This window comes from Lucilia sericata, unplaced genomic scaffold (assembly GCF_015586225.1).
Source record: "Lucilia sericata isolate MDLA Ls3-8-SP2 unplaced genomic scaffold, ASM1558622v1 Contig001448F_arrow, whole genome shotgun sequence".
In the NCBI taxonomy this organism is placed as follows: Eukaryota; Metazoa; Arthropoda; class Insecta; order Diptera; family Calliphoridae; genus Lucilia; species Lucilia sericata.
In genome coordinates, this window is record NW_023995378.1 from 72,711 (window position 1) to 83,381 (window position 10,671).

General features: G+C 36.4%; 1 protein-coding gene across 1 annotated transcript in view; it reads left to right on the forward strand.

Annotated features, from left to right (window-relative positions):
• LOC119611426 (low-density lipoprotein receptor-related protein 2) overlaps positions 1–6,906 on the forward strand; it is a gene marked incomplete at its 5' end in the record, with an annotated part of 38,788 nt that extends 31,882 nt beyond the window's left edge. The window contains 7 exons of the mRNA XM_037966997.1: positions 66–277; positions 341–747; positions 810–2,308; positions 2,369–2,681; positions 2,746–4,932; positions 4,995–5,251; positions 5,309–6,906. Coding sequence (XP_037822925.1) covers positions 66–277; positions 341–747; positions 810–2,308; positions 2,369–2,681; positions 2,746–4,932; positions 4,995–5,251; positions 5,309–5,511 — 5,078 coding nt within the window. The remainder of the gene's footprint in view (positions 1–65; positions 278–340; positions 748–809; positions 2,309–2,368; positions 2,682–2,745; positions 4,933–4,994; positions 5,252–5,308) is intronic.
• Positions 6,907–10,671: the final 3,765 nt, after the last annotated feature.

Here is a 10,671-nt window from a genome sequence, read left to right on the forward strand (position 1 = left end):
GTAAGTTAAAATTAATTGTAGAATGATAACAAAATACTTATATACAATTTCTCTAAAATTCCTAGATGACCGTAAATGTGATGAAGAAACTGAGTTTACTTGTATCGAAAACAAGTCCTGGGGTCGAGCTCAATGTATACCCAAGAAATGGATATGTGATGGTGATCCAGATTGTGTAGATGGTGCTGATGAAAATGTTACTTTACACAATTGTGCAACGCAGCAACCCTGTGCTGATGATATGTTCACCTGTGGCAATGGAAGATGTATTAATAAGGTACGTTATCTAGACTGCCAAAGATTACCACAAGACTTAATATCAAATCTTTATTACTTTTAGGGCTGGGTTTGTGATCATGACAATGATTGTGGTGATGGTACTGATGAGGGTAAATTCTGTAATTCCAAATATAAGACCTGTTCGCCTCAAGAGTTTACTTGTCAAAATTTCAAATGTATTCGCAATCAATATCGTTGTGACGGTGAAGACGATTGTGGAGATCATTCCGACGAGGTGGATTGTAAAAAGGATAACGTGACCTGTGCTACAGGACAATTCGCCTGCAGTAATGGTCAATGTATTAATTCGACATTGGTTTGTAACAAGGTACCCGATTGTACCGATGAGTCAGATGAACCAGCTCATTGTTTCGTAGACGAGTGTGCCAAGGTGGAAATTAACCAGTGTGGTCATAAATGTGTGGATACACCTACAAGTTACTATTGTGACTGTAATAAGGGTTATAAGTAAGTAGTTATTATTTTGTTCTAAACGAAAATATTCTTAATTTTTAATTGCATCATTGCAGACTTTTAGCCGATGGCAAAGCTTGTGCTGACATTGATGAATGTATTGAATTGCCTGGAGCTTGCTCACAACACTGTTCGAACACACCCGGAAGCTTCTATTGTAAATGCGATGAACGCTACTATGAACGCCAGTTAGATGAACACACTTGCAAACGCAAAGACAATACCCCAGCCTGGTTAATATTTACCAACAAATACTATGTACGCAATATGTCAGCCGATGGTCACCAGTTGAATCTTATGCATCAAGATCTTATGAATGTTGTTGCCTTGGACTTTGACATCAAGGATGAATATATGTACTTCTGTGATGTTACCGCCAAAACTATTTTCAGATCCAAATACACAGATCCTAGTGAGAAACCGGCAAGAGAAGCTGTTATACGTCATGACTCGCATGGTTTGGAAGGTATTGCTATTGATTGGGTGGGTCGTAAACTTTACTGGTTAGATAGACACTCGAAAAATCTGGATGTTTCTGAACTCGATGGTACTAAACGTAAAACTTTAAGAAGTGGTGTCGTAGATCCCAGAGCAATCGTTGTACATCCGGGCATTGGTTATTTGTACTTCACTTCTTGGCATTTGCAAGCCTACATAGCCAAGATGGGCATGGATGGCTCGAATTTCACACGTATTTTAACATGGGAAGATGATATTGCTTGGCCTAATGCTTTAGCAGTGGACTACTTTACCGATCGCATTTACTGGGCTGATGCTCATTTGGATTACATAGCTTATGCCGATTTAGAGGGTAGACATCGTCATATTGTCTTGTCGGGTGCTAAAGTGCCTCATGTATTTGCAATTTCCTTGTTTGATGACTACTTGTATTGGAGTGATTGGAATTTGAAGGCCATAGCTCGAGCTAATAAATTTACTGGTGCTAACTTTACCGTCCTACGTAATACAACCCACCGTCCTTATGATATACATATTAATCATCCTTTAAGACAAATACCCTATAATAATCCTTGTGGTACCAACAATGGTGGTTGCTCCCACCTCTGCCTTATCTCTCCACCTCCAGAGTCTACTTATCTTAATATTGAGGGTTACATTGAAGAAGGAGCTCCCGGCTATAAGTGTGCTTGTCCAAATCAATTCTACTTGGCTCGTGACAGTAAGACCTGTATTGCAAATTGTACCACAGGACAACATCGCTGTGGAGGAGATGATGAAAAATGTATACCTTGGTTCTGGAAATGTGATGGTGAAAAGGATTGTAAAGATGGATCTGATGAACCGGCTACATGTCCTCAACGTCACTGCAGAGCAGGAACATTCCAATGTAAAAACACCAATTGTACACCTTCAGCGACAATTTGTGATGGCATCGATGATTGCGGTGATGGGTCGGATGAACAAAATTGTGATTTACCTTGTCCCGACTCCGATTTCAAATGTAAATCAAGTGGTAGATGTATATTGGATAGTTGGCGCTGTGATGGTGATGCCGATTGTAAAGATGGAAGTGATGAAGATCCGGCTGTGTGTCGTAAGTTTAAAGAGTGAAGTAGTATGTCGAAAGTGTTCTAATATTTTTCTTATTGTCCAGATAAACGTACTTGTGATCCTGATACTGAGTTCAGTTGTAAGAATGGTCGCTGTATACCTAAACTGTGGATGTGTGATTTCGATAATGATTGTGGTGATGATTCAGATGAACCAGCTTACATGTGCCGTCAACGTAACTGTACCACTGGCTGGCAAAGATGTCCCGGTCAATCCAATTACCGTTGCATTCCAAAATGGTTGTTCTGTGATGGTAAGGACGATTGCCGTGATAACAGTGATGAACAGCCTGAAAATTGTCCTTCCTGTAATTTGGACACCGATTTCAAATGTGGCAACAACAGATGTATACCTAAGTAAGTCGAAGATTAAAACATTATAAAAATCATAATTATAATTCCAATTAACTTTCTTCTACAGACAATGGATGTGCGACTTTGCTGATGATTGCGGTGATGGTTCGGATGAAAATGAAGCCATTTGCAAGGGCAAGTATCGTGACTGTTCTGAATCGGAATTCCGTTGCGGTAATGGCAAATGTATATCATCACGTTGGCAGTGCGATCATGAGGATGATTGTGGTGACAATTCTGATGAGTTGAACTGTGAAGGATTCAAGTGTAAAAACGGTACCTTCCAATGTACTTCCGGTCATTGCATTGCCTCCTATTTCCGTTGTGATGGTGACCGTGATTGTCGCGACATGTCCGATGAAATGGATTGTCCACCACGTTTCCCAGGAGGACGTTATTGTCCAGAGTCACGTTTCCAATGTAACAACAATCTGTGTGTATCGCCTTCTGATTTATGTGATGGCACCGATGACTGTGGTGATGGTTCCGATGAAGATCCTAAAGTTTGCACCGACTTCAATTGTGATACTTTGCGTCGATTCCAATGTGCCAATCATCGTTGTGTGGCTCGCTATCAAATCTGTGATGGTGTGGATAATTGTGGAGATGGTTCGGATGAAAACAATATGACCATTTGCGCTACCAAAGTTAAACCCTGTGATTTGTACACACAATACCAATGCGCCAATAAGAATTGTATTGAAAGAGCTCAAGTATGTGACTACTCAGATGATTGTGGAGATGCTTCCGATGAGCTGGGCTGTCATCATACTTCATCCTGCTTGGAAGAGAATCGTGGAGGTTGTCAACATCATTGCCATAATTTAACAGATGGTGGTTACATTTGCGCTTGTTATCCGGGTTATATAATAGCTCCAGACAATAAAAAGAAATGTATAGACGTAGATGAATGTGCTACTCGCCAACACACCTGCTCGCATCAGTGCAATAACCTTAATGGCACCTATTCCTGTTCTTGTCGTGAAGGTTTCCGTCTAGTAGATAGTTCCTCCGGTGTTTGCAAAGCTGAAAAGGATGATGTGGTTCTTATATTCTCCAACGGTCCGGAAATACGAGCTTTAGATTTACAGAAGAGAGAAGAGTTTGATGTGATATTATCGGAGAAACGTATAGAGGCTTTGGATTATCATGCCGAACAGCAGATAGTATTTTGGGCTGACAGTTATGACAAGACCATCAAACGTTCGTACATGGTTAATGCAGTAGATGGTCAGGCTAAGATTGGTTATGCTCAAGACTTGAATATGAAGGGAGGCTCGAAACCCACAGCAGTGGCAGTTGATTGGTTAGCCAATAATCTCTATTGGGCTGAAGTAGATAGAACTGGTTCCAAGCCTCGTGGTAGAGTTATGGTGGCCACTACAGATGGTCGTTATCGCAGATCTATAGTAAATGCTGGTATTGAAGTACCCACCTCCATAGCGGTAAATCCTCAATTGGGTAGAATTTATTGGTCTGATGCTGGTTCTGCTCCTAAGATCGAAGTGTCATGGATGGATGGCTCTAAACGTCGTCCCATAATTACCGAACAAATCAGACATCCTGCTGGCTTAACTATAGATTATTCTCAGGATCATGTTATCTACTGGGTGGATACTAAACTGAATACTATTGAATCAATGAGACCAGATGGTTCGGGACGTAAAACTATTGTCAAGAGTGATAAGTTGAGACATCCTGTTTCTCTGGATATATTCGAATCGAACATGTTTTGGGTAACCCGTGACACTGGAGAGTTGATAAGACAAGATAAATTTGGTCGTGGTGTCCAAGTGGTGGTGCATCGTAATTTGGTTAATCCTGCTGGTCTTAAGGTTTACCATGAAAAGCGTTATAATACATCTTTGAAAGATCCCTGCTTCGGTTCAAGTTGTTCGCATTTGTGTCTTTTAGTGCCGGGTGGTCATCGTTGTGCTTGTCCCGACAGTTCTGGTTCATTGCCTTCCCATCGCAGTACCATTGAGATCATTTGTGATGCTGCCGCTGAGCGGCAAAGACCTTCTCCTAGGATTTGTCCTTGTCAAAACGGTGGTTTCTGTTTGGAAGACAATAATGGTGAACTGATGTGCGAATGTTTAGCTGACTTCAAGGGCAATCATTGCGAACAAAATGCTGCCGGCATGTTTGGTCATGGTGGTGCCAATGTCACAGCAGTGGTAGTACCCATAATGGTGATATTATTGGTTCTATTAGCAGCTGCTGGTGTTTGGTTCGTTATACGCAAGAAACCATTGTAAGTTTTAATGTAAATTATTTAAGAAGTTGTTATTTAATTTGCAATTTTTTTCTTTTTAGTGGCAAATTGGCACGTCTGCCAACTTTAACCTCTTCACAAAGTGTAACCTTCCGCCAGGGAACTAATGTTGAATTTAATGCCCCTGGTTTCCCGGGTCCCAATGCTCCAGCGGGCACCTCTACTGGTGATGTAGCGCCGCTGGAAGGCTATAATTTACAAACAGTAAATTCGAGTAAAACAAGAGATTTCTCTAATCCCATGTATGATGCTGTACAATCGGGTACAACCACCGATCCTAGTATAAGTAATGGATCCGGTAAGTTAGCTAAACGAAGAACTTGTTAAACTTATGTCTAATTGTTTTTATTTTTAGGAATTTACGAAGTGCCACATGATCCCTCCAAAAACAAACCCATCGGTCCATTTACGGAACCTGTATCAGCCATTTTAGCACCTAGCAGTATAACGCACAAATCCTCACCACAATTACAATTAAGAACCAGAGAATTAGATCCCTCCGCCGATAATGGCAAGGACACACAATACTTGGTTGAAGAAGATAAGTCTGAGTGCTGATATAAACCCTAACATCAAATTCTAGCCACGGCAACAACAATAACATTAACACCTTGTGGAACAACTACTATAAAAAGAACAAATTTAAATTTAATTTAACAGGAAACCTAAACAAAACCAATCGGAGATGTTGCTTAAAAAGTTAAAATAAATTATAGTAGACACACAGAGAGAGAGAGAGTAAAAAAGAAAATTATAAATTATTTATATATACAAGAAAAAACAAAAACATTTTTATAGAAATTTAAGTAAATGAAAACACATATCTTTGCTATATGACAAATTCGAATTAGAACAAAAAATAAATCAACAAGGCAACTCTGTAATAAATGCCTCCCTGTTTTTGCAATCTAAGTGAACAACAGGGTTGTAATTCTATGTTTTTCTTTTATATACATACAAAGAGCAAGAGAAAAATTATTATAAAAAGACAATATTTAAAAAGAGAAAATCTTAAAATTTAAAACAAAAACAGATTTTTTGTATTTATATAAATAAATCAAACAATTTTGTAAAAAATATTATAAAAAAACTAGTAAACAACATAGAAAGAAACTAAAAACAAAAAAAAAACAAATGTAAACTAAAAGAGAATCAAGAAAAAAATTTAAATAGTTTTCTAAATATTTTATATATTTTTTTATAAAAAACTAAAAAAATCATTAAATAAAAAAAACAAAAACAAACTAGCAATAGTTTAAATAATTATTTTCTTCATTAGTTAAAATTTCCACATTATAAAAAACCTTTTTTTTCGAACAAACATTTTAAGAAACTTATTTTTATTCAAAATTTATTATTTTTTAACAAAAGTATATATTTATACATATATTTAATAATATTTTTAATGTGTAATATGTTATTTTATTATTAATCAAATGTTTTTTTAGAATTGTTTTTTTTAACCAAAAAAAACATAAAGCAGAGAAAGTTATAAATCCGCTAAAAAAAGAAAAGTTATAAATTATTTTTAACTATAAAAAAAACAAAAAATTTTTGTATGTGTCTTATTAAGTTTTTAAACTTTTTATTAAGTTTGTAATCTTTAAACATTCCTTTTTTTAATAAATAGTATTTCTTTGTTTATAACTATTTTATTTAAAATATTAATTATTAACTAATGTTTTTATCACAAATCAAATGCATCACCACTGTTTTTTAGCATATCGAAATGAACAGAAACTTCTCAAGAATTTCTTAATTCTATTTACAATTTCATTAATTTGTTTCCCTAATTGTTTTAAAATTATTATATTATTTTTTTCTTCCCATTATTTTAAATTGAAAAACTTTATTTTGTTGAGAAAAGCTTAGCTTTTTTTCTGACTACAAAAACAAACAAAAAACCTGCAATATTATAAATGAACAACATGTCATCACAAACAAAAAAAAAAACAAAACAAATTATACTTTGTAATATCAAACTAAGTAAAAAAAAGAAACAAAAACATTTTTATTTAAAAGCGAATCTGTGCTTCCTTTCGTTTTTTAGAATTATATGAAAATAAATGAATAGAATTAAATTTTAAAAATTTAGTAAAGTATATATTATTATAATAAAAAAGAAAATAAAAAATAAATATGAAGAAATTTGTTAATAAAAAAATTATTGTTTATATTTTAAATTGGATAATCAGCTGATCACATTTTGGCATTTCTTTTCCAAGCTGTAGACATCTGTGGCCTCTGGTGGGTTAGTGTTCTAATCTGGTAGACCGGAAGTCGTGGGTTCGATTCAAATCGGAGGCAGTGGTAAGAGCGCAGAACAGGCCCGATATAAGTCTAGGTGTATTTCTTGGGATTTAATGTATGTATAACGAAACCCATCTTCAGTGGTCTCAAAAAACTTTTAAAGAAGTCGAAACCCAGTAACCAAAGTATACTTTACTAGCGGATTGAGCAGCGCAGAATCCAAATCTGGCATCAAAATTTCTATATCACGTCCCAGATATCCCCAGTATAAACATGTTATTGATTTCTACTTACCCAGCAACTTACTTTTCAATAACTACTACATACCGCCAGCATTACTTAAAAGTAGTCTAATAATAAAGGCCCAAATAGACTACACAAGCGGCTTATCAAACATACTTTTTTCATTCCCACACACACTACACAAACATTGCTCGTACAAACACCGATTTTTTCACGTTTTTGTGGACTTGAAAAGATACAGATGACAATTTTTCTTATAAATGGACATTTTGTGAAAATTTTGTTGTTAATAAATATAAACAATACAAACGGTTTGAAAAAAAATTCAATATGTTTGTGTAAAAATCAAATTTTTTAAATTTTTGTACAAACAAACAGCAAGCATTTGTACAAACACGAAACACCCTCATACACTACACAATAGGCTTGCACAAACGTAAAATATTGGTATGTTTGTCAAGCCGCTTGTGTAGTCTATTTGGGCCTTAAAAATCAAAATTTTTTAATTTTTGTACAAACAAACAGCAAGCATTTGTACAAACACGAAACACCCTCATACACTACACAACAGGCTTACACAAACGTAAAATATTGGTATGTTTGTCAAGCAGCTTGTTTTAGTCTATTTGGGCCTTTAGAGTCTTTACCCCCACCTTAAAAACCAGAATTAACACTCGCAATTTTATGAATCATACATTTTGTTAGAATACCACATGGAAATAATTTATTTGTCTCTTATATGGACATCAATATAAAATCAGCTAATTGGTGGACGGTTAAGATTCGGCCCGGTCTCTCTTCATATGTAAAAGTCGGATATTAGATATGACCAGTTACAGGAGAAACGGTTCCGGAACCTTGGGAAACCTCTTCGCTAATTATTTAACCGGACACGGCGTTAAAAAACCGCAGTATACTGGTATGAATGCCGTAGTAAACTTGGCGAATAAGTATAAGAAAATCGTTCGAAAAGCCAAACGAGACTCTTGGTAACTTTTATGTGAACAGGTAGATAGCGTAAATGACGTATCGAAGATTAAAAAATTACTATCCAAAACTCATGTTTAACCGAAATCTATGATCGATGACACGGGCAGGAGACTGGAGGATATGGAGGAGACTCATAATGGACACTCGTTTCCCACCTGGTATATTGGATACCATAGATGAACCGATATTGAGGGAAAAGGTTAACACAAAGGTCGTTATTACAACTGGCATGGTTAAGGAGGCAATGAAGAGTTTTACACCCTATAAAGCTGCATGACCGCATGGTATTTTCCCTTCACTTTTTCAGCTGGAGGCGGGACTGGTTTCCGTACAGATTGTCACTGCATGCTTGAAATTGACATATACCCCAATTAAAGGGCAGGAAAACCTAGTTATGCGACCTATAAGCAATATAACTATCAGGAAAAGAGTATTTCGCGGTACACCACAGAGTGGCATTTTGCCCCCTTTACTCTGGGTTACCACGATTAATAGCTTCCTATGGACCCTAACCTAGAAAGGCCTTTGACCAGTCTGCTGTGCAGACATTGTTGTAATACTTCTAAGTGGAAATGATACAAATTACTTGTGTAGGAGAGCAGAATATGCTCTGGCCTTGAGCTGAGCTCAACTGAGAGGCCTAAATGTAAACCCGGCAAAGACGGAAATTTGTCTTTTCACAAGAAAGACAAAAATGTCTATGTATACTGAACATACTTTCCTGGGCAAGAAGATACCGGTGACAGACAGAGTTAAGTACTTAGGTGTTACCCCTGAGCGGAAATTAAAATAGAGACTCTACATAGAAGATAGGATCAACAAGGCACATCCGTGCTTGGCACTATTTAGGACAACCAAAGGCATGTAATGGGGTCTTAGTCCTACTATGACACATAGGCTTTTTAAAATTATAATAAGACCAGTTTTAGGTAATGCTTCAATAATATGGTGAACTTCTTTGGAAAAAATGTGTAATATCAAACTACTACAGCGTACATGCCAGTTGGGTGTAAGTGCTGCCATGAGTACTACGTCAAGGCTCTGGAAACGTTGCTAGATTTTCAAACCCATTGAAACATATATAAGATATGAGGCGGCACTTACAGCCGAAAGGCACATAACTTTAGACGAACTGGCCAAAAGCGGTTATAGGACACATCATCAATATATAGATATTATAGAGGCTATAGATAATCATCAGACGTGTCGGAAACTTTGGAACATTAGAGCAAATACCCGTAATAATCCATTGCTACACGGATGGCTTTATATTGAGGGACAAAGTGGGCTTGGTGTTCTATATTAATGACCCAGAAACAGAAATATATCACCGTTTACCTAACTACAACACTAGCTTTCAGGCAGAAGTTCGAGCAATAACGGAATGCGTAAATTGGATTCGAATAAATATGGCGCCCACAGGACTTTACCGTCACCCAAAAGACAATTAGGGCGATTTAAGATAATAAAGTTAAATCTAATACCGTATTGGATTGACTGAATACTCTCCCAGAGGTAAGGTTGACATCATATGGGTTACTCTTTCTTTAAAGGCAAGGAAGCTCGAGCTATATAAAATTTTACGTGCGGATTTAGACGAATGTGGAACTTGTAGAGAGGACACTCAAACTCTGGAGCATTTTTTTGCCATTGTCAGTCTTTCGCCGAAATTAGATCCAAATATCTTGAGAGTGACATTATTGCGGATATATAGTAGCTCTCACGAACACTTATTGGAAAATTGATTGAATATATCATCGGTCGATATAAGGTTTTTGTGTTTACCAACAAATATTTTTCATGTAAAGGAGTGCACAACAGGCCCGATAGTGGTCTAGGTATATTCCTTCGGATTTGATGCAGATCAAATCAACCTAGTCTAACATACACTAACTTCTATCCGCCTATTTGCACTGCTAAACGAATTGGGTTTTCTGTAGAAGTCGTAGAGGAGACATATTCTTGCTCCGCTCTACAGACTTTAATGTTGCTGATCTAAAAGTTTCGATTCGATTTCGTAAAGATTCGATTACAAACCTGCTGAGGGATATTCCTTATGCTGCTTAGCTAAAAAAATTAAGTTCTCATTTTCCATGCAGTTTGCTTAAACTTAATATTTAAGCTAAATATTCCAATATTTAAGCATCTAGAGAGTATTATTTTTCAGATAAAAAATTATAATATAATACAATTTAAGATCCAGCTAAAAGTTTACTTTTCAAAATAATAATCATT